Below are 25478 nucleotides of genomic sequence, written 5' to 3'. Positions count from 1 at the left end.
GTGTGTGTGTGTGTGTGTGTGTGTGTGTGTGTGTGTGTGCCTACTCTCTTTTTTTGAGAAGAAATAAGTCCATTTATTTTTGGCTACCGAAGTTAAGGATAGGCTTATCTTTTTTTTTTTTTTTTTTACACACATGGGACATTATAGTTATATATGGATATTTACATACACTATATGGGCAAAAGTATTGGGACACCTGCTCATTTACTGTTTCTTCTGAAGTCAAGGCCAGTATTAAAAAGAGCTGATCCTGCTTTTGTTGGAGTTACTGTCTCAACTGTCCAGAGAAGAAGAAGGCTTTTTACTAGATTTTGGAGCTAGAGCATTGCTGTGAAGATTTGATTGCATCATGACTAGAGAGTTAGTAAGAACACTGTTCTTCCACTGCTCCACAGCTCAATGCTGGGGGGCTTTATTATACCCCTCTAGCCCACGCCTGGCATTAGGCAGCATGGTGTCAATAGGGTCATGATGTTTATCTGCTCCAGAGAGTCCTATTGCATTGGCAGGGACCTATAGATTATTACACATGGAAACATTAAAATGGGTGTGCATTTGTGTGTGTGACCTCTGCTTCGTGCTGCCGGTTCTCCACGCTCCACTCTCCGTTTGACCCGCGGAACGACTCCAGCTTCTGCCTCATAATCATCAGCCATTTCTCCACGTTAAGCAGACTCTCATGGAAACTCTCGTGCTCAGAAATACTCTCCTCACTTTCATTCACCTTGACCTGATAAACACACGCACACGTGCACACACGCACACACACACACACACACACACACACACACACACACACACACACACACACACACACACACACACACATCTATCATGTACATACACACACACAATCTAGCAAAAAACAATGCCACATCTCAGAAACAAGGCTGCTACAGGCTCGGGATCACTTTGTTCAATAAATAAAGAGCTCCTCAGGCCAAAACAGTGCATTAAAACTAAAATAACCACAGTTTGATCAAGGTCTTCAACATCATCATCATCATCATCAAAGCACAGCAGGAGATAAGGAAACCAGGGGGGCAATCTTTGCGGCTTCTACAGATCTTGAGAACTGAGTCAGAATTACTTGAAGTTTGGCATTTTGAAGTGGCTAGTTAGAGGATATAAATTCACTCCGCGAAAAAATTTCACATCTTTATTCATTAAGAAGATGAAACTTTACTTCATCAGGACTTCCAAGAACCTCGAGTAGATCCTTCTTACCCGGACTTCTTTATAGAGGAGTTTCCATTCCGCATAGAGCCGTTCAAACTTCGTCCTGTTCGTCGGGCTGGACGACACCAGCGTCTCCAAAGCTGTGATGTGAGCCTCAATGTCCTCCAGGTCCCTCTTAATGACCTGTGGACAGAAGCATGTGCAGTGTTAACCCCTCGAGCTCAAGGGACCCATTAAGGGGTAACCAGCTATTCAACATCAGGGCTCAAACCTATCAAAATTTGATGTCCTCGTTTATCCAACTCTACCACATTTTTCATATTTCAATATGAAACTCACACCCTACTGAGATGCTGTGGCAGGACCTGGAAAGCACAGCTAATGCTCGATGGACTACAAACGTCACTGAGCTGCAGCAGTTCTGCAAGAAGCAGTGGGCCAGAATTGCTCTGGAAGACACTAATTAACAAACACAGAAAGTGCTTGGTGGCAGTTAGTGCTGCTGAGAGGAGGTATAATCACTTTTTCACGCAGGGGGAATAGGTGCTGAAAATCTTTACTTAGTGAAAACATAAAAAACTGTGTTTTTAAGCATTATCAGATTTAAACCAACATTATCTGGCAATTTTACCTATAAGTCAGTGAGTCTTTCTGTCTGAGACAGTCAGTGGAGCATCAGCATGAGCAGCTTCAGGATCATGCTGATGCTCCACTGACTGTAACAGGGGGAGAACGACGTCTCCGTCATTCCCACTCCGGGCCGCCCGGAACGCTGCTGCTGCTGCTACTGCACTATGGAGCTTTAGTGGAGGTGTAACGCTGCGTAACCCATAGAGTCATATTAGTGTAAAATCCTGTAGTATTACTCTACCGATTTTACCACAACTCAATGCTCCAACATCATGAACCGTTTGTCTTCAACGTTCCTAAATTCAGCCATGTCACTCCTCTGCTGCGTTCTCTCTTCACTGGCTTCCTGTAGCTGCTACCCAGGTCATCAGGTTCAAACCCCTGACTCTGGCCTACAAAGCTAAGACTGGACCAGCCAGCCCCTCCGTACTTGATGGCGATGGTCAAAAGCCTGATCTGCTCCAAGAGCCCTTCCAGCTTCAAGTACGGCTCGGCTCGACCCGCCATCCTTTAAGATCCACAGAAGACGAGCGTCCAGACTTTTTAATGTCCTGCACCGAAGTGGTGGAACGAACTTCCCCTGGGTGTCCGAACAGCAGAGTCCAACACTCGCTGTCCTCAAACCCAGACTGAAGACCCTCCTCCTCTTCTGAGAAGAGCGTCTGCTAAACGCCGTAAACGTAAATGATAATGATATCAACAATGTCTTCTGAGTGTCTAGGACTGATGTAAAATAAATTATATTGGACAGGTATAATCTATAAATAAATATTTATAATTTATTTATTATTCTCTGTCTGTACTGTGTTGTATTGTCTGTCTGCACTTGTACTGTGTTGCACTTGTGTTCTGTATGCACTGTGTCTATGTTGCACCATGGTCCTGGAGGAACGTTGTTTCGTTTCACTGTGTACTCTGTATGTAGTTATGTACTTGACTTGACCTATACTATATATAATATAATAAGATGTCATCGAAAAAATGACAATAGTGTGTATTTCTTAAAAGAAGCACAAAAAAAAAAAAAAAATAAATAAATAAATAAATCACACTATTGTATTTTTCCCATGGCATATAATTATAGGTAATATACATATAATGTTATATAAAAATAACAATAGTGTGAATTTACCTGGTGTATAAGATATTTCACAAGACACTGCACGTCCTGTGATGTGACTATTGCACATGTGTACAATGCATATATATATATATATATATATATATATATATATATATATATATATATATATATATTTTTTTTTTTATTATTTTTTTTTTTTTATATATTATATATGCACACACACAGCACATCCATCACTGCTCTACATATTTACCCCATTTATTATTATTATTATTATTATTATTATTATTAATTTATTAATCTATTCATTGTATTTATTGCCTGTGCATCCTGTCTCCTGCATGCCCTACCTGTTCCGCACCCGAGGCCTAATAGTGTTTGGTTGTACTGAACTGAGGCTGTATTCATATAATAACAATAAAGCTGAATTAAATTGAATGGAGTTTAAGTATTGAGGAAGCCAGTATTGCAGTAGTGATATGTTGTGGGACACTACCGGAGCATCTGAAGTAGGGCTGCTCCATCCTTCCATCCATCCATCCATCCATCCATCCATCCATCCATCCATCCACAATGAATAGAAAAATATACAAATATGTGCAAATGTATGTATGAAGGCTGGGTGATTAAGGTCCAGAGTAAGTTACTACACTAACAGTAAAATGGGGTAAATATGTAGAGCAGTGATGGATGTGCTGTGTGTGTAAATGAAGAGTAGAACAGGGAGTGTGTGCTGAGGTAGAAAAGCCAGCCTGGCATTGTAAACAGACATCCTAGAAGGTTGTAAAATGTTCTTTATATAAATATATTAAATTGCTGTGAGAATTTGATTGAAGTCACCGCCCCACCTCATTACCCCCAACTCAAAAATATTGGATGGAGCTATCATTCCAGAGAACACAGTTCTTCCACTGCTATTTATTATTACTCCTATATGTAACATTTTTATTTCTAATTTAGATTATTTTTTATTTTTTGTTCTGTTTAATCCATATTTAATACATTTTATTCCATTTTATTATTTAGTTTTATGTGACCAGACTGTCATTAAAGTGTTTCACCACTTGTTGTGCCGAGTATGACTGTGGATGTGACAAATAAGCTTCAGATTTGAGGTGATTTCACTGAAAAACTTTTTAGATGAAGTTTTAAATGCACTCCAGCTCCAGAGATCCAACGCTTCACTCCTGCATGAAAAACCTGGATCCTACAGCAGCCCCATGTGGTCTGGCATGACGTAACACTCATCAATGTCATTTCTGACACACGCTTCTCGGTGTGCTCCAAGTTACGCTCTAATCAAAAGTACATTCGCTTGCACTGGACGCAACACACAGAGATCAAATCCAGTCACATATGAAAGAGCCTCAAGCTGTAAATTCCCCCTGCTGGTTTTGTGCTCCAATAAAGACGCTATCTAAAGAATTTATCAAAGCTGCAACATTAATGAAAACACCTTTGAGTTAGCTGTCTTTCCGACCCCTCGCTGGGACTGGACGCTCACCTTTAGCTGGTCAGCCTGGCTCTTCTTGGCCAGAATGTCAGGTTGGAGCCCTTCAGCTGCATGGAACCTCTCCTTTATTGAGCTCTGCCTCTTCTGGATGGAGTCGTAGGCGTCACCAAAGTCCTTCGTCCTTGAAATCAAGCCCTGAGGAGGAGGAGAGACAAAAAATAAAAACAAGAATGCTCATTTGAATGTGGTTATGAGAAGGCGGACGCACCAGCGGAGACAAACAATAAACAGAAATTTCCATAAAAATCAGGTTTGGTGAGGAAGCACGGAGGTGCTGCAGCGCTCAGGGCAAGTCAATCAGCAAAGCAAGAGCCGATCTAATGTTTGCTTATTCGGTTCAGCACTGGAGCTACGAGGCTGTAGGGATGCTACTGCGGTCCGCTATCTGCGGACTGCGATACATAGGTATTTCTAAAATGCCGAAATTGATAATAAAGGTCACCAGGATCTGCATTAGAGCAATATAGCTCTTGCCTTAAAATAAATAACATGCAGATATTTGTGAAAAATGTGGACACCTCCATTCTGAACATATTTATTTAAAATCTATATAAAACCTATAATCTAAATGCAAGTGATTCATTTGCATTTTTTTTCAATTATATTTTCACATTTTTCTTCACATTAACCACTAGAACTGCGCCCAGAGCCAAACACACAACCTGAGAGCGATGCCTTAACTTACACTTAAGTCTCACAATCTTTCACCACATTCATGAAGACCTGGAAACAGCTTGAAAGGGTTGAGAGAAGTGTGTGAGCATGTATTTTACGTGGCGGTCTGGAAATGAGGAGTGTTCAGGTCAATTTCTGCCGTATTGTTGCTATCCTGGCAACGGAAAACAGGGCAGGAGCTCCACTGACTGAAAAAACGACCTGGGCAGACGTCAACAGTCAGGCATTCGTTGTTATCTTGGAAGCGTATTACGTGCCGGACGCTCGTACACCCCCGCTTGTTACGCATAACTAAAAAAAAAGAAGCTAAATATGGACACCAAACATGTCTGGGCTGATCCACTACATCTGGAGTAAGTTTAGAAAATTGTTTAACTCTATTAGATGCTGTATTACAAACAATCATCTATAATCACGGTTCAAAGTACGTAGCAAAGCTAAAAACTGTAGCAGCGACCTGAATTTTCCCTGCATTTTAGTCCATGTTTCTGGATAACAGTAATTCATACAGTGTCAGGAGCCACAGGATGACTCTATTAGAGATGACTGAACACCTCCACATGATTTAAGGAGTGTGTGCTGATTTAGGCCTTCGGTTAGCGCCATGCTAATTTGTGTACATAGGTTAACTGCATTAGCCTTATAACTTATAATAAGGGAAAAAAACAAAGAGGTGAAGTGTCTTAGGTGATTGACCACATTTGGGAAGAGGGGACAATTACAATTTTTGACCGAACTCCCCAAACTTTAAGAGTGAAGCGGTGGGGCACCTGTAGTCGGTTCTTCCTCTGCAGAAGCTGGTTATGGAGCAGCTCCCTCTTCTTCATGTCTGCACTGAGCTCCTCCAGCAGACTGTCGGCTTTCTCCTGGCCAAAAACGGCGGTCAGCAGATCGGCCTTGACCTGCAGCAGGCTCAGACGCTCCTGGAGCTGCACGCTGTGCTTAAGGAGCTTCTACAATACGAGAAAATTGCAGCAATATTTAAAACCCAACTCAGTGTAGGTTTCAGAAAACACCCGTTAGCCACACAGAGAGCAGCTCGAGCCTTCTAAGACAAATACAGACCTACAAAAAATTTAATCATTAAATAAATCAAATCAAAGTGCATTTAAGGTCTCTACACAGCAGCAGAATAACTGGTTCTCTTCTCACAAGCTTGTCTCTGAAGGTCTCTGAATGCCCGCAGCCTTCCAGGGGCTTTACCTCAATATTCTGCACGAGCAGAGCGATGTGGGAAAACTCGGTCACTTCCGCCGAAGCCTCCAGAACCTGAGACACAGCCTGACTCCACTGACTAAAGCCATGAAGAGGATCCTGCAGGACCTGCCTCAGAGCCGTCTCGCTCTCGGAGGACAGCCGAGAAGACCGTCCCTTCACACTGTAACACACACAAACACAAAAACCACACACACTGCGGTCAGACGCAGACATGTGTAGAGTACTAGAGACCCGGACTCGGACCCGGACTCGGACCTGGAAAGTGACCTGAGTAGTAGAAGTGTCTTTAAGCTCCGTACTTAAAAAGTAAAAGTACTAAAGTACTCAACATTTCTGTACTTAAGTACTGACAGTAAAAGTACAGTACTGGGTTCTGTAGTTCTTACAGAAAGCAGTCAAAAGTTTGGGTATCAGTGTTTCTATTAGTTGAGATGCTCAGACTGAAGGCCTGTCTCAGTTCCTCTGGCTGTAGTAGAAGGACAGGACTGTAGAAGACAGAGTTCATGAACACGAGTCTTCAGTTCACTCTCTAAACTAACTCGCCCAAAAGAGAGAGAGAGAGCTGAGCAGACCTGACTCAACCCGCCACATACAAGAGTTTCATCTGTAAAACCAGTGAGGAGAGCAGCTCAAACCCCTGAGCTTCACTCTCTGTAAACTCTGTAAACTACAGCTGAAAGATCTCAGGCCATTCGGCACATACGAGTATTTGCAGGAGGTGAAGATGGAGGAGGTTCTTCTGGTGGTTCTTCTTCTTCCATCTGGAGATAAACTAACAGAGCTCTAGCGTTAGTGTCCTCACTGCAGCAGCGGAGTGAGAGGAAGAACGGCTCACGGCTCGATCACCTGTTCTGATCAGTGATGAGGAGGCTTTATCAAACCCGGTGACGGCGCCATCTAGCGCTCACTTCATCTCGAGCATTATTGCGATTTTACCACAGTATTTTAACATAAAGAGCACAGGGAAAGTGGTTGGTTGGTTTGTTAACATCCGCAAGGTAAAGTAGTCCCTTTCCGTCCATCACTCCGCTGCTCAAACTTCATGATGTAGGTTATATCTGTATATTATACCCTTGGTTTGACCTCATGAGGTCATATTTTGAGAAAGTTTAATAGATTTATTCATTACTTGTTTTGCCTGGTAATTGGGGTTAGGGTTGCTTAATGGACAGCTCGATAAAAATATGAATAAATATAATATGGGTATATACTATATGTGTGTGTGTGTATATATATATATATATATATATATATATATATATATATATATATAAGGTGTGTGTGTGTGTGTGTGTGTCAGATGTGTTGCAGATGAATAAAGCATCTTACATCAAAGCAGGCCCGGCCAAAACAAGTACACTAAAAGAAAACAATGCTTTGATGTAACAGACTGTATTCGTGTGCAACCACTTCAAACATGAGCCTCTTCTTTTCAGTCTTGCTGGGTGTGTCTAAGCACCGGCTTTCAGAACACATTAAAAAGCATTTCAATAATAAAGGGTTAAATAATAAAGGGCTGAACTCTATGTGAATAACTGGAGTAATTACATATGTGTCATCTCTTAATATGGATAACTTTGTAATTGTTATAAAATATGTTAAATATGTAAAATAGTAACAATAGAGAAACCCTCAGCAAGTATGTGTGATTTTATTAAACGAAAAAAAAAAAAAATCACATATATAGTATTTTTATACCATTGACAGATATTTAAAGGGATGTTTTAATCAAAGAAATTTAATTTAATAAATAAATAAACCTAAACAACAATAATAAACACAGGCTAGAGGTTCATTTGTATAGATTAAGAAACTGTCAAATAAAATAAAAAAAAACAAAACACTAAGCCCGAATCTGACGGACTGCGATGCTGCGTAAATTTTGTGTGAATTAAGTTAGGGCTCTATTTCCTGCGTTTTTTAAGGATGCATTAAAATCAGGCTGACCAGTCAGTGCTCCACTGTCCACGGTCATGGCTGCAGACCAAACAAATGAGTATCCAGACAGTGACAGAACAGCTCATCTTGTTCACAGCAGAACACCAAAGTTTATATAAAATTGACTGTATTGACTATAAAATTGCGGAGGTTAAAGGAAACGTCTGGCGGAGCAGAGCTGAAAGCTGGGGAACGATGGTGAGAACATCACTGTGATTTTGGGCCTCATCCTACACCCTGTGTAAGGCGTGTCACGATGCTCATTGCTATCTTACACCCTGCCAACAATCTATTTTCACGACTTAAATAACAACGCTGCTTCTGAATATATCTACGCTGGTGGGCACGGTGGTCTGGAAACGAGGGGTGTTCAGGTCAATTTCTGGCGTATTGCTGCTATCCTGGCTACGGAAAACAGGGCAGGAGCTCCACTGACTGAAAAAACGACCTGGGCAGACGTCAACAGTCAGGCGTTCGTTGTTATCTTGGAAGCGTATTACGTGCCGGACACTCGTACACCCCCGCTTGTTACGCACACATGGACACGCAACAGTGCACACACCCGTAGCATGGTCGGACAGTCGGCAGCTATGCAAACTTTTCCATCAATGATAAACAGAATAAAATAAAAGAACATTAATCTAGAGGCGAGGAGCTCCACCGCTTCAGCACGCCTTCCCAGACCACTGAAACAGCAACCCGCCAAAGCCAGTCAGACCGCACCTGGCTCTTAAAGGGAACAGCGAGAGACACGCTGATTGGTTTATTACTGCACGTTACGCCCAAAACAAACACACCCATAATTCATTAAGAGACTCAGTACATTTCGAGTTGCACAGGGCGTACTTTTCGCATCGCTGTTTCTTGCTCCCTCTACAGAGCACAGATGGTAAAAGACGAGTCGGACTTGGTGAGAGGGTCCTGCCATGGTTAAGATCGCATCTGTCGGGGAGCAAAATGTTATCAGGCAGAACAAACTGCAACTTGCATGATAACTAAAATAAATAAATAAATAATAATAACCCAAACTATATGGACAAAAGTATTGGGACACCTGCTCATTCACTGTTTCTTCTGAAACCAAAAAAGATCAACCTGCTTCTGTTGGAGTAACTGTCTCTACTGTCCAGGGCAGAAGAAGGCTTCTACTAGATTCTGGAGCTAGAGAATTGCTGTGAGGATTTGATTGCATTCAACAACAAGAGCGTTAGTGAAGTGATGTTGGATGATGATGACCACCTCACCTCACCATCCCCAACTCATACCGTTCAAAAGTACTGGATGAAGCACCATCCTCCATCATTCCAGAGAACACAGCTCAATGCTGGGGGGCTTTGTGCTGTGGGGGGCTATAGCTCTCTATAGCCCACGCCTGGCATTAAGCAGCATGGTGTCAGTAGGTTCAAAGAATAGGTCCTATTCTTTTGACAATACTTCTCCACAAGGACTAGATAAGCTGTTGGGGGGGGGGGGGGCATTTGCACATCTGTGTCAGCAGCAAGGGGTGCAACTTAAAGTAGCTGTATGCATTTATTAGAGGGGGTGTCCACAAATATTTGGACGAATATTGTAGATTTGTCTGAACCATTACACCCCTACTGGGTGTCTTAACCATCATCTGAGTGGAAGTATGAGGTTGTAGGTAATGGCAGGCTAAAAGGGACAGTGGAGGAATGTAAAACCTGTCCTTCTGAATATTTGTGGTGGCGAATCAGTGCCAGTGAGGCATGTGTTGATGAATGACACGATCATGCAGGTGTTTCTTTTGTGTGTCTCTGGTGCGTGAGCCACCCTCTGGGTGCCCGCTCTCTACTCACCTCTGGTACTCCTTAACCGCAGCCAGAACATCATCAGACAGCTCTCGCCGGTCCTGAGGGAACCTGAATAACTCCTTCAGCTGGGCTTTGAGCTGCTCTACCCTCGGCTCCTCTGCCAAAAGCGCGTTCCGCACGGCCTGCCAAACCGACAGGGAGAGCCAATCAATCCCGCAGGACACATGCTGATCACAAGCTCCGCAAAACAACTTCCAACCCGGCATTAAAGCCTAATTCCTCTCCATGGAGTGAAAGAAAGGCTGCTTTCATTGATTTAAAAAGGATTTCAACCTTGTCAGAAGCTTCAAACTGGGTCTGAATTGTAACCAGCGAACTATTCCAACCCGGCTTGTAGCTAGAGCTGTTCCGATGTCTTCTCCAGCCTTTCTCTAAGAACACGAACGGCCTGATGATGATCAAATTTTGATCAAAACAGCTGGTTAAAGTGAATAACCAAAAAAAAAAAAAAAAACAGACAGAACAAGAGTCTAGTTCAGGACTGGAAATACGGCTCTGTCTGAACTGATGGGAAGACTATCAGCTAACAGATGTTCGTGTAGGAGAGCTGAATATTTGATGAATGGAATTAAATGACAATTCCTTCCTATAGAGGTTCTCAGTGGCTCAACACCACTGCACTACCACTATGGCCCAGGGTTCAAGGTCGAATTCCCAAGTCATGCCGCTTTGCCATCAGCGGTCAGAGTCCCCTTATCGCTCTTAAGCGCAGTCGGCCAGAACAGACACTGAGGTTAGCTGGTGTGGTGGAGGTGGGGAACCAACAAAAGTACCAAGAGACAATTTTTACCAAGAAAAATTGAATAAACATAATTCCTATATACAGTTATGGTCAAATGTTTACATACACCCCTCAAGGAAATGAAGGTAATGGTGATCAGGGTTGCAAAAAAATTACCAGAAATATTCTAAGCTAAAGGTGAGAAACTTACATAAGTTGGTAAAAACACAAATCTACTGAAGCACAATCCTGGCTAAAATAATCAGACATGGTACCAAAACAGCTGAATAGCAAAGCTGCTCCTCAATCCCAGGCACATGGCCCATTACACACTGCAGGGCTATTGAGAAAACCACCCCCCCCCCCTGAATTAAACTACTGTAAGCTGTGATCTCCCAGTTGCTCGCTATCGAGCAGCTTTATTTGAGACTAGTTTACCAAGGCTAGCAAGCTAGAAAGAGGTTGGCTTACAATATCGGCATTTAGCAGACGCTCTTATCCAGAGCAACTTTACAAGGTTACTGGTATTACAGAGGTGGGCCAATGTAGTGTTAGGAGTCTTGCCCAAGGACTCTTATTGGTGTAGTGCAGCATAGTCACCCAGACCGGGAATCGAACCCCAGTTTTCCACTTGCTGTGGAAGCTCGGAGGCAGGTAGTGGTGTTATCTGTTGCGCCACACCAACCACTGGTTGCTTACCAAGGCTAGCAACCTAAACGGCTATCTGTAACCAAGAACTTAATTATTTATTTACCATTTTGAATACTATTGATTGTTTTTTGATTGAACTTTTGCAACTGTGTCATTGTTATTATTTGTATTGTCATGCCTATCATCACCTCTGACAGTACATTGATGATAATTACATTACATTACATTACATTACATTACATTACAGGCATTTAGCTGCATCTTATCCAGAGCGACTTCCAAGGTTACTCATTTTACAAAGGTGGGCCAATGTAGTGTTAGGAGTCTTGCCCAAGGACTCTTATTGGTGTAGCGCAGCATAGTCACCCAGACCAGGGGAATCGAACCCCAGTCTCCCACATGGTGTGGTGGCTCACTGGCAGGTAGTGGTGTTCTCTTTCCTTTTAATTCCAATAAATTCCCAAAATTACCATGGAAAGTTTACATTTTGGAAATATTTCCAAACTTCCTATGGAAAGATACTGGTAATTTACTGGTACTGTATTGGATAACTTCCACCCCTCTGCAACCCTAATGGTGATACTGGACTTTTAATGGTTTCTCTGAAATGTTTCTCTGGGGTAGAATGAGTTACAACACATGTATAATAATCTTGTGACCAAATTAAAAATTACATTTTGGGGGCGATTCTGAATTCAAACCAGGGTACAAATTACATACATGGCCAAAAATATACATACAGCATATCGGACCTTATTAAATGTCCCTAAGCATGTTGGACCTTGACCAGATGCTGTTGTGGTCATCAACATGCTTCAGGCAGAATTCTGGTTGGATCTTTGACCACTCTTCTTGGCAGAATTGTTCAAGTTCAATTAAATCTCTTGATCTCCTGGCACATACCTGACTTTTAACCTCAGTCCACATACAGTATATAGACAAAAGTATTGGGACACCTGATCATTTATTATTTCTTAAACATTATTATAAAATGATATATAATGAAATAATTCATTCTGCTTATGTTGGAGGAACTGTCTCTACTGTCCAGGGAAGAAGACTTACTGCCACTCCACCAGCACCTGCTCTTCACAGCTGACTCTGAGACCTGCTCCAGTGTTAAGCTGCTGAGCTACAAGCTGTGGTCGTGTGAGCCGCCCATCGAGCACACACACTCAAGCTGCTGCTGACTCTCAGAAGCTGGTCTTCTGGTGCTGGTGTGGATCTGAGTGGGTCAGACCTCGTCCTGTACCGGACCTCTTCAGTTTCCTCCAGTTTCTGAGAGCCTCCTGATGGAGTAAGAGACGCTCCTCACCTCTCTCTGGCTTTATCTGGAGTTCCTCTGAAGGAAGGAGCTCCACTGTTCAGGGTTAGAAGATCTACCTGTGTTTGAGGGTCTTTTTCTAGTGAGTATGAGAGTAAATACAGCAGTAGAGAGGGCAGTAACACGGTCTGCTCAGCACTGCTTTTGTGCAGATACAGGGTTTTGGAATTGTTAATTGTGCATCAATTTAATTAAAATTACTTCTTTGCTACAGAGCAGCTGGAAGATGTTAAATAGTGACTTTTTAGTCGCTTTTCTTTTTATAATTAACAATATTTTTTAGTTTCTACAGTTTACTGTTTCCGGTTATTAACTGGATTTGAAAAGCTTAAATCTCAATAAAAATTGCAAAATTTGGGAGTGTCCAAAAACTTTTGACCAGTATTATTATTATTACCCATGTCGTCCCTTTATTCAGACACATTTTTCTGTAGTAAGCCAAAACCCAACCTCTAGTGAAATTCCTCTCCCTTGCTTGTGACATTGGTCACTCCTCTCTGTGGAATGTACCTGGGGTTGTCCTACATACTTACAGCTCAGAACTATGCAGGCATTCCCACCTGTCCTTCTTCTCCACCTAAACAGTTGTAGGGCGGGGTAAGGGCGAAAGGGACGGAGCACTAACCGTGTATTTCCTCCACTGAGAAACCATGTGCTCCTCCGTCCTCTCTCCGTCTTTACTCTCCAGCTCGCGGCTCATTTTCTGCACCAGTGCCCGCAGTCGTACGATACCGGCCAGCAGCTCCTCTCTGCGAGCCATGTACTGGCTGTGGGAGTCCAGTGAGCTCTGCAGCTCCTCCTGGATCTCCACCAGAGCCTGCCGGAGCCTCTGCCAGGCCAGCCATAGCTCCTCCACCTCAGCAGTGATGTTCTCCGCTCCAGCTGGAGAGGTGCTGACCTTTACGGCCTCGGCCAAACCTTCAATGTACTGCAAAGTCGCCTCCTTGTGTGCTATACTGGCATCCAGCTCCTGGAATCAGAGAGGGGTTTAGTCTTACTATGCTGATTTATTCTATGATAAATAAACATAAGCAGGGGTGTAGAAACGTATAGATTCTACTGGTTTATGATCATGTTAAAATTTACAGTGTGCACATAATGTAAAAAAAAAGCAGGATGGATAAATATTTAGATTAAAAAACTTTGAAATATTAAGAAATATTAAAAACTATAAAACAGAATACAAAGAGTTAAGGAATAAAATTAGACACAAAAACATAGAAAATAGACATTTAAGAATGTAGGTCGTCCTTTTTGAGGACAATCAATAATACTGAATAAAATACAGTGAGTCCAAGAAGTATTTGATCCCTTGCTGATTTTCTTTGTTTGCCCACTAATAAAGACACTATCCTTCTGCACTTTTAATGGTAGATATATTCTAACATGGAGAGACAGAATATCAAGACAAAAATCCAGAATATAATTTTAAAGAATATATTTTAATTAATTTGTATTTCAATGAGGAAAATAAGTATTTGATCCCTCTTGCCAAACACACTCAATACTTAGTGGCAAAGCCTTTGTTTGCAAGCACAGCGGTGAGACGTTTGTTGTAGTTAACCACAAGTTTAGCACACACACCAGGGGGAATTTTGGCCCACTCTTCTTTGCAGATCCTCTCTAAATCATGAAGGTTGGTGGGCTGTTGCTTGGCAACTCTGACCTTCAGCTCCCTCCATAGATTTTCGATCGGATTGAGGTCTGGCGACTGGCTGGGCCACTCCATGACCTTAATGTGATTTTTCTTGAGCCAATCCTTTGTTGCCTTTGCTGTATGTTTAGGGTCGTTATCATGTTGGAAGACCCAACCACGGCCCATTTTCAGATCCCTGGCAGAGGGGAGGAGGTTGTCCCTCAGGATTGTGCGGTACATGGCTCCATCCATCTTCCCAGTGATGCGGTGAAGTAGCCCTGTACCCTTGGCAGAGAAACACCCCCAAAACATTATGCTTCCACCTCCATGCTTGACGGTGGGCACAGTGTTCTTGGGGTCATAGGCAGCATTTTTCTTCCTCCACACATGGCGGGTGGAGTTGAGGCCAAAAAGTTCAATTTTGGTCTCGTCTGACCACAAAACCTTCTCCCAATAACTTGGTTCATCTTTCAAATGATCATTGGCATACTTGAGGCGCGCCTCCACATGTGCTCTCTTCAGCAGGGGTACCTTTCGGGCACTGCAGGATGTGAATCCATTGTTGCGCAAAGTGTTGCCAATTGTTTCCTTGCAAACTGTGGTCCCAGCTGCCTTCAGGTCATTTGCTAACTCCTGCCGAGTGGTTGCAGGACGATTTCTGACTGTTCTCAGCATCATTGCCACCCCACGAGGCGAAATCTTCTTTGGAGCACCGGGCCGAGGTCTGTTGATTGTCATGTTATACTCTTTAAACTTTCTGATAATTGCACCAATAGTTGTTACTTTCACATCCAACACCTTACTAATCTTTTTGTAGCCCATTCCAGCTTTGTGAAGGTCAACAATTCTGACTCTGAGGTCCTGTGACAGCTCTTTGGTTTTACCCATGTTGGAGACTTGAAATCTGTGTGATCTGTCTGATTCTGTGGACAGGTGTTTTTCACACAAGTGATTAGTGAGAACAGGTGGCTTCAGGTCAGGTAACAAGTTGATTGGGAGTGTCTAACTGGTCTGTAAAAGCCAGAACTGCTAATGAATACTAAGGGATCAAATACTTATTTCACTCCATGAAATACAAATCAATTAATATATATTCCTTAGATTTATTTTCTGGATTTTCTTTTTAATATTCTGTCTCTCCATGTAAGAATACATCTACCATTAAAAGTATAGAATGATCATGTCTTTATTAGTGGGCCAACGAAGAAAATCAGCAAGGGATCAAATACTTCTTGGACTCACTGTAGGTGCTTATTTTTGTCCCAGTTTTGTCCTTTCGTTCATTTTTATTGGTTTTTATTGGGCATATTCCTCTGATGAAAGTCTAATGGCATTATTAGATGTAGGGATGCACCGATACCACCTTTTCCTTTCCGATACCAGATTTTCAGGTATCTGCTGATACTTGCCCACATATGCCAACTCTGACTTAAATACTAGACAGACGGCTATAAATCCATATAAATTATTTTTATAGGTTGTACTTTTTATACCTGATCCCAAATAAGATCTAATAAGCTTGAAAGAACACAACTGAAAAGTTTCAGAGCTGAAAAAAATAAAAATGGCCATAATGCAGAAACATGAGCGGGTATGGAAGCAGAATCTGGCTCAGCCTCGGCAAACAGCTTTTAATTGGTGTTAAAATTCACATTTCAGAGCTGTGAAAAAAAAAATCTAGTTTAGAAACAGAAAGAGCTTCTGCAGCAAATTTCACATTCAGGTTCACGGCTCTGTGTGAAAAGCTACTAAACTTCAGTTGCCGATACTGTGTGTAAGTGCCAGTATTGGCGCCAGTACTGATGAGGACCATACCAACCGCACCAGGACTCTAAAGAGAAGGTGGTCTTGATCTTGTCCCAAATGAACTCTGGAGCGCTCCGTTTGTGGTGAGAATGGGATTGGACCTCGATTCGACCCCACAACCAGGTGTAATCCTCAAGTCTGAGGTACACGGCTCCCGTAGCCAGGAGTAACCCTAGTTTTCTGCCCAGATAATTAAGCTGCTACAGCTATGAACAGCCATGAACAGCTATGAACAGCTATGAACAGATGCCATCTCTGCCACCACTCCATTCATTTAAACTGCACAGACATATGCAGCACTAGTCTAGAACACACAACCTTCTTCCTGCATCTACATTCTTGCCCCGCCCAGACACGTCTGACGTTCCCCAAACCATAGGGAAGGAAACGCTTGCAACGTTTAAAAAGTTTCCAAACTCATTATTGGAGCAAGTATAAGCATACAGTATCAATGCAACACTAATTAGATGCATAGACAGCTGCACCATCTGTACATAAGCTCAAACACTTAAGAGTTTACTAACACAGGTTTACACACCACGGACTTACAGCTGAGCAGTGACTAAATCCTTACACCTCCTCCTGAGCAGGTGGAAGTGTTGGGTAAACGCTCACAGAGCACACACACACACACACACACACACACACACACACACACACACACACACACACACACACACACACACACACACACACACACACGAGCGGACTGGAAAAGCCTACTTAATGATTTAGGACACAGTAAATAATGCTACTTCTACTGAGCTTATAAGAACACTGGCCGCTGTGCGCTGTGGTTTCACCCTCTGCTCGAAACATTAAGCTCTAGCCACGGCTCCAGTTTACAGAATCTCAGCAGGGGGAGAAGCTGTGGGGTCTTTACCACTGCAGGTCCAACTGGTTAAGAAGGCTGTGCTGCACCGCTTGCAGGTGTGAATACAGTAACAATGAACTCTGGAGCGCTCCGTTTGTGGTGAGAATGGGATTGGACCTCGATTCGACCCCACAACCAGGTGTAATCCTCAAGTCTGAGGTACACGGCTCCTGTAGCCATAGTAACCCTATGAACAGCCATGAACAGCTATGAACAGCTATGAACAGATGCCATCTCTGCCGCAGCTCCATTCATTCGAACTGCACAGACATATGCAGCACTAGTCTAGAACACACAACCTTCTTCCTGTATCTACTTTCTTGCTCCGCCCCAAACAGGTCTGACCAATAAGCGCAAAGGATGTTCGTGTGGGTTGTTGTGACGCGTTTTCATGCGTTTGGATTTTTCCCTGTGTGAAAACAAACCAAACCCAGGGGAGGAAACGCTTGCAAAGTTTGAAACTCATTTCGAAACTCATGAACCGATCTGGACAAACCAAACCAACTACGCCCCCTGTATGTGTCCACGCTTCAGCTCATCAGTAACTGGAAGCATTCTGAAAGTTCAAATCAAAGATTTCAAGCATTTCAAGCTTCAAAGAGGAACCTGAGTACAGAGAATAGAAGATGGCACAATGTCACAGCCAGTGTCAATCACTTTCTCCAGCAAAGTAAAAATACCTTTCCCCAGAAGATCCTGCACACACCTGCCCCCCCAACCCCCCGCCTCCTCTAATAACTGGGTAAGAGTACCTGCAGGGCCTCCAGTCTATTCTCAGAAGTGTCCTCCAGCTCTGTGAAGCAGCTCACTTCATCTGTTTTCAACACCAGCCACTTCTGGAATTCATGAACATGATGTTGGAACTGCTGGTGCTCGTCCGCCACCTTCTGCACCAGAGCTAGCCTCTCCTGCAAATCAGTCAGACATGGTTAAAATTTTTGCTTTTGCTAAATGTATATATATATATATATATATATATATATGCTTTATAATATATATAAGTTCCAATACATACATGTATATACATACATGAAAAAATTATTTATTTATTTAGTTAGTTTTGTAAGATTTCCCCCTTTTTACATACTGCCAATTAACCCACCCGTCTGTAGCGCCCCCTAGGATTAGAAACGCTCCCGACACTAGGAGGGTAAAGACTTAACACGTCTCCTTTGATACGATATGACCCCAGTCTCTTTTCAAACTGACGCCGATGTGGCATCACCAAGGAGCCGACCAACATTAGTGGGGAGCGCCATCTACCCACTCATAGAGAGCACGGCTAATTGTGCTCTCTCAGACTCTGGCCGCCGATGGCAAAGAGGCATGACTCAGGATTCACACTGGCAACCCCCGGGCCATAGTGATCTCTGTCCCACTCAAACGCCCTTGTTTTGACTTTGGCCCGACTGCTGTCGTCTCTTAATTACGATGTAGCTCTTTATGTGTTACTAAAGCAGCATTGTGTGAGAATTGGCCTTTTTTGGCTCCCCCTACTGTTCAAAAGTGTTATTCTCTTTTACACCACTGCAGTGAATACAAATCACGCTTTGAGCGCCCTCTCAGGGGCAGCTATACATGTGCTTTCCTGGACAAGCTGCTTCTGAGAGCTCCAGCTCTGTGATCTGCAGGTAGAGAAGCATGTGGGCTGTAGAGGTGGTAGAGTAACACTACAGGATTTTACACTAATATGACTCTATGGGTTCTGCAGTGTTACACAGCAGCAGTTCTGGAGAGAGGTTCTCCTCCTGCAGCTCCACCACCAAAGCTCCATAGTGCAGTAGCAGCAGCAGCGCTCCGGCCCGGAGTGGGAATGACGGAGACACCCTTCTCCCAGTTACAGTCAATGAGTGCTACATCAACATGATTATGATGTTTTATGGTAAAGTTGCTTTAAAGCCACATTTAAAAGGAAGAAGAGCTAGTCCACATGCCTCTGTACCTCTCAGCTTGTCCAAAAATACATGTGTCCTTTAGTAGTGGCTCAAAGTGCATATTACACTTCCCAACTGCAGGGGGAGCCAAGGAGCAAGAAATACCCATTCTCGCATATTGCTGCTTTAACTGATTTTGACTTGCATAACTAGACACCTAAGCCTTTAACTCTCACAACCTGAAGCTCAAGTTACCTCCGCTTTGGTGCGGATGTTGTTGTAGGCCTCATGCAGTCCGTCCTGGGCGTGTTCGTCCACGCTGGTGTCCTGCGTGCGGTTGTGAAGAGCGGCGGCTTCGTCCAGCAGCCTCTCCAGGAACTGATTCTGGGCCTTCACATCGCTGCAGAGGACACGGTGATGGTCCAACTGCCACAGCTTCTCGCGCAGGCCCAGCTGCAGCTCCAGCTGTGGCTCCAGCGTCCTCTGCGTCTTCACCAGCCACATATTAAACTCCTCGTAGGCCTTCAGATACTCACTCCAGTGCAGCCACACCCACTCTATACGGCTAGCACACAAACAGGAGGCAGGGGATAGGAGAGGGAGCAGAGGTGGGCTATGTGACGATATTTTAGCGTATCATGGTACATTATGTTGTCATGGTGCATGCTATATCTTTGTGGAGCATATTGTGGATGTAATTACTGTACTGTAGCAAATTCTGAATGGAAATGACTGAAGTAAGTTTGTCAGCTTTTAAAATATTGAAATAAACATCAGTAACTGTGAAAATATGGAAAAAATATTAATATGCACAGCTGCTACAACAGCTGCTCCCTCCCAGATCATCTTCTCTCTAATATATCTGTACATAATAGTGTTCTTTACATAGCATCCTTATCTTTCTGTTTAGTGCATTTCTTTAAATAATATTTAATAATTAGACATTATACAGTCGCATATGAGCAATATCTTGCTATAGTAAATCTCTCACCACTGCCTGCTTGTAAAAATACTGCAATAAACATCAGTAACTGTGAAAAGATGGGAAAAGTATTAATATTTTGTATGTATACTCCTCCCCAGTGATCTTCTCTGAAATATATTTGTACATAATAAAGTGTTCCTTTCTTTAGACTGTTATATAATAATAATACAATTATACAGTCGCATATGAGCAATATCCTGCTATAGAGTCAATCTCTCACCACTGCCTGCTTGTCATAATTTTGCAATAAACATCAGTAACTGTGAAAATATGATCAAATTAATAATATCACAATATTCATCCAACTGCTGTGCTCACAGTAACACAGCCTTGAGCGTACCACAGCTGCAGCCGTATCCATAGATCTATATATAATGAGCAATATCCTGCTGTAGAGTAATTAGCTAAGACTCATCAAAAGCATTTTATTGCATACATGTCCTGATATGTCATGCAAATGACAAATACAACCTTCAATAATAACTAATTTACTAATATTAAGTTATTTATACTTTGCTTGAAACACTCAAGCAAATATTAACAGGAAGCTCAGACTGTGTGATGCACCTGGGAGAAACATCGCTCGGGCGCAGAGCCGCTATGAACGACATATTGAAGGGTAACGGTCATGCCTGCCCCCGTGGTCATGTCTGCCTTTGTTTCGTGTTGCCATGCATGTTTGTGTTTTGTCTGCCCTAGCCACGCCTGTCCATTAGTGTTTCCACCAGTGTCTCCTTTGTAGCCACACCCCCTTGTTAGTCTTTGTATAAGTAAAATATCCTGCGAGTACCGTGACGGTAGCACAACTCGGCGCTACGGTGCACTAGTTTCTGGCGGCCCATCATCTAGAATAGCGCTAGTGTTTGCTGCTGTGGCGTACCTTCAATACTGTGCCCAATGTACAAACCGGCTTTTTATTTTGCTAAATGCTAATTTTAGGTTCTCTCATACTTTTGATGCCTTTTCTTGAGTTTTTGAAAACATTTAGAAACCTCAAGTAGTAAAAAAAACCTTCTTATAAATATCCCAGTCATGCTAATCAATACAAACATGTTCAAATTATTGCAGTTTATACTTCAAAAACTCTCTAGATGATCAATTTTCAAGAATTTTTAGGATGTTGACTGTAGAAAAAAAAAATGCAAACCTCAAGTACATTTTATTTGATTAAAAAGTGGTAAAATTCATAAAAATAAATGTGTGTAAAATGTATGTAATTTTAATGTAAAATTCAGTAGCCTAGGACCTATTAAAAATAACATCTGGCATGTGTGACCTTCTCCTGTAAATACATTGCCATTGTTACAGTGAATAAATGTACATGCAACTATCAAACTATTCTGCATAATTCCTAAAAGTCCTAAAAGTCAAATAACAGGTAAGACTTTATTAACTTAAGGCTTCATCTCACTTATTCCTAAAAAAAAAAGGTTGGAAGTGGTTCTACTGTTGGTTGTGGTATCGAAACCGAATTGTTATGGTATCGGCAATCGATTAAATCTGAGTGGTATTGGAACTGGCCAGCACATTTCTGGTACTGTGATGCTCCTAATCATGCTGTGAGAGTTGGATCATTTGCATGAGCTGGAGGTAAATTCAGCAGGTGTACCTGTGGCAGTGGATGATGTAGGTTGAGGTCTCCTCCCACAGAGTCTTCAGGTCCTTCAGTTTGGAGTGCGTTTGGTTCTTCATCTCCTCATCTCCGTTCTTCAGAAGCGTATCTGCAGCCACCAGCACCACGTCCATCTTCAGCCGCCCATCCTGCTCTGACTCACGGATTTTCTTTACAACAAACAGCAATGTCAGATTTATTAAAGAGCCCATATCACAGAAAAGACATAGCTGTGTGTTTTTGATGGTTGCTGTAGTGTATAAACACTGTGTGCACTGTGTAAACAGCCAGCAGGACTACGCTTCACTCCTCTACATATGCAAAAACAGCCCGTTATGAATTATTGCTTTTTTACATACAGTATCTCCATCTATTCAGCCCACAGGGTTTGCAATGATACATAAAACCACAAAAAAAGGCAAAAGTGGGGAGCTAAATCAAAAAAATTTTAAATATGAGCCCCTCTAACATGATGAGGACCAGAAATACACCAATCAGCCATAACATTAGAACCACTGACCGGTGATGTGAATAACAGTATCTGGTTCCAGTGGCTCCTGCCTGTCAAGGGGTGGATCTACATATTAGACAGTAGGTGATAAAGGTGCTGAATGAGGTAAAATGAACAAGCGTACAAATCTAAGACAACCAAACTATAAGGTTCTAGACAACGACTGGGTCAGAACCTCTCCAAAACATCAGGCAGGTCTTGTGGGGTTTTTAACGGTGTGCAGTGGTCAATACCTACCAAAAGTGCCCCAGGGAAGGACAACCGGTAAACTGGAGACAGGGTTATGAGAAGCTAAGGCTCACTGATATTATCAATGGAGGCCCCGCCCACCTCACAACTTACTGGACTTACAGGATCTGCTGCTAACATTGGTCCTGGTGCCAGATACCACAGCAGGGCACCTTTAGAGGTCTTGTGAAGGCAAGCTTTAAATGGTCAGATCTGTTGTGTTGGCACGCCGGGGGGCTTTCGAAATATTAGGCTCTAATATTATTATTATGGCTGATTGGTGTATTAAAATAATCTAACTTAAAAAAAAAAAAGTCGGCGTCTTTAACATCTGCCAGGACCTTTTCATATTACATATATACAGTATGTGCATCAGCTGGTATACATGGGGTTATCTGACATGGCTACTGGATAAACTATTCAACACCTAGAACTACAGGCAAGTCTTTTCCATACAATGCAAATCCCTCTGTAGACCCGGTGGTGTTTAATAAATGGGGCATCAGTGGCTTAAATATCTTAAAAATATATCTTTCAGAGGATCTCCCTAACATTTCTAGGACACCTAGGACACCTTATCATCATTTTCCAATAGTTTTTACAACTGGCAAGTATATACATTATGTGTCCAAATGTTTGTGGACATCCGTTCTAATGATTGCATTCAGCTATTTTAAGTTGCAAATGAACACATAACAGCTTTACAGCTTTACTTTGACTCCAGTTCTACAAAATCAGGAACTACACTGTATGGACAAAAGTATTCGGACACCTGCTCTCTCTCTCTCTCTCTCTCTCTCTCTATATATATATATATATATATATATATATATATATATATATATATATATATATATATATATATGTGTGTGTGTTTTTCCTGCTTTTGTTGGAGTAACCGTCTCTGCTGTCCAGGGATAATGGCTTTCTACTACATCTTGGCGAAGCATTTAATTGCATAACAAGAGTGTCAGTACTTATCCCCAACCCCCTAGTGAATGCATTCAGCTACTTTAAGTTGCAAATGCACACATATAGCTTGTTCAACAGCTTAACTTTGACTCTAGTTCTAGATAATTAGGAACTACATTATATAGGCAAAAGTATTGGGACACCTGCCCTTTCATTAGTTGGAGTAACTGTCTCTGTTGTCCAGGGAAGAAGACTTTCTACTAGATTTTGAAGGAGCATTGATTGCATAACAAGAGCGTCAGTAAGGCTCGGATGTTGGATGATCGCCAGCCTAACTTATCCCCAACCCCTTCTAATGAATGCATTCAGCTACTTTAAGTTGCGCACACACACACACACACACACACACACACACACACACACACACACACACACACACACACACACACACACACACAGCTTGTCTAGTCCCTGTAGAGAAGGACTGCCAATAGAACAGAACTCTTTAGAGCAGCCAGGCATGGGTGTATATAAGGGGTATTAAGCCCCCCAGCATTGAGCTGTGGAGCAGTGGAAGAAGAACTGTGTTCTCTGGAATGATGCTGGTGCTCCAAACAGTTGAGGAGTTGGGGATGATGAGGTGGTGATCATCCAACATCTGGACCTTACTAACACTCTTGTTATGCAATCAATGCTCCTCCAAAATCTAGTAGAAAGTCTTCTTCCCTGGACAGCAGAGACAGTTACTCCAACTAATGGAAGAGCAGGTGTCCCAATACTTTTGTCCATATAGTGTAGTTCCAGATTTTCTAGAACTGGAGTCAAAGGGCTGTAGGGCAAAGGCCTCACCTCCGTCTCCCTCAGCCTGGCCTCCAGGGCTGCTCTGGGTCCTTGAGTGTTGTCATTGAGCCGGAGCCTCTCCTGGACAGCCTGCATCCACAACAGGGCGTCCTCATAACTCTCTCTGAACTCCAGCTGCTCTTGTTGGGTCATGGGATCAAGGAAGACCTGCCGCAAAACACATACACACATACAGGTCTGGTCTATTCCGCAGTGACCGTTCTGGTGTGAGAACGACAGTGGAATACTGGTTTTAAGTTTTAATAGAATTGATTAACAGGATTGATACGAGCCTACCAGACCAATATACACAGAGTCAGCTCTAAACGAATGCATTCTTTAAAAAAAAAAAAAAAAAAAAAAAAAAAAAAAAATATATATATATATATATATATATATATATATATATATATATATATATATAGTTTTGTTAATTATTAGTATTGATATAGTATTTAATTAATTATGATTATACAAACTAGAACATGTAATATTATTATACCTACATATTAATGTTAATCAAATTAGTTTTATTCTTCATATGTTGATAGTATGTAGATGGATCTTTATAGGACATTTATTTTATAGTTTATTATTATTATTTTTTTTATCCCTGTTCAATAAAGATGGATTTTTTACCTTAAACATCAAAACCAGAGAAGAGAAGCGCTCACATCATGAGCAAAAATTAGCTCAACGCTAATACATGAGCGACTGGCTAGCATGCTGCTATAAAATACTGTATTTTTATTATGTTAACTGCTTGAATGAACAGAGAATACAAACAGATTAATTTAAGGTACACTATCCAACACTCCTTTGTGCTTTACGGAAGAAAAGCATTGTGTACCGAGGCACCACTGGAGTGTATCATGTCCAGTTATGAGTATTGTGATATTATTACCTTTAATACCTACATATTACAATGAACGTAATTCTAATTTTATTTACATATTTATTTATTATCGATATAATTATATTTATCACATTTTTATCTGGATCACTTATTTATTTATTTTTATATTTAATTATCTTTACTCTAATTTGTTTTTTGTGTTTGATCTTTTTATTTAATACATATAGTACATTTTTGTTTTATACATATATGCATGTATGTGTGTATAATAAAACCATGAACATGGATAAAAAAGAAAAATCCATGTTCATGCCACTGTATTTGTACTGACATGCTTGGCTACAGCTACACTGCAAATAAGTGTATTGAACAATGTACTTCTGGGTCTCAAATGTTTTATTACATTTTGTTATTACATATGTATTAACAATGTAACAAAACAACATATTATATAGATAGTGTATATTTACTGTAATGTTATTAGCATGTTAGCTTGTGGCTAGTGTTTTATTTTTAGCTTTTGCTTATAATAGTATAGTTTAATAATGCTGAACTCTCCAATAAACGGAAAATGGGAAT

At 41.8% G+C, this 25478-nt stretch overlaps 1 protein-coding gene across 3 annotated transcripts in view; it reads right to left on the bottom strand.

Annotated features, from left to right (window-relative positions):
- The window catches only part of syne3 (spectrin repeat containing, nuclear envelope family member 3), a 57057-nt gene that overhangs the window by 26474 nt on the left and 5105 nt on the right, over window positions 1–25478 (bottom strand). For all 3 annotated transcript variants that reach the window (XM_072689016.1, XM_072689014.1, XM_072689015.1), the window contains exons 2-12: window positions 24053–24211; window positions 21550–21722; window positions 19211–19520; window positions 17834–17989; window positions 13391–13735; window positions 10055–10191; window positions 6285–6459; window positions 5852–6034; window positions 4398–4541; window positions 1228–1362; window positions 569–730 (exon numbers count right to left, since the gene is read on the bottom strand). In XM_072689016.1, the coding sequence (XP_072545117.1) occupies window positions 569–730; window positions 1228–1362; window positions 4398–4541; window positions 5852–6034; window positions 6285–6459; window positions 10055–10191; window positions 13391–13735; window positions 17834–17989; window positions 19211–19520; window positions 21550–21722; window positions 24053–24196 (2064 nt within the window). In that variant the 5' untranslated portion in view covers window positions 24197–24211. The remainder of the gene's footprint in view (window positions 1–568; window positions 731–1227; window positions 1363–4397; window positions 4542–5851; window positions 6035–6284; window positions 6460–10054; window positions 10192–13390; window positions 13736–17833; window positions 17990–19210; window positions 19521–21549; window positions 21723–24052; window positions 24212–25478) is intronic.

This window comes from Salminus brasiliensis, chromosome 10 (genome assembly GCF_030463535.1).
Source record: "Salminus brasiliensis chromosome 10, fSalBra1.hap2, whole genome shotgun sequence".
Classification (NCBI taxonomy): domain Eukaryota; kingdom Metazoa; phylum Chordata; class Actinopteri; order Characiformes; family Bryconidae; genus Salminus; species Salminus brasiliensis.
This window is presented reverse-complemented; position numbering and strand designations above follow the sequence as displayed.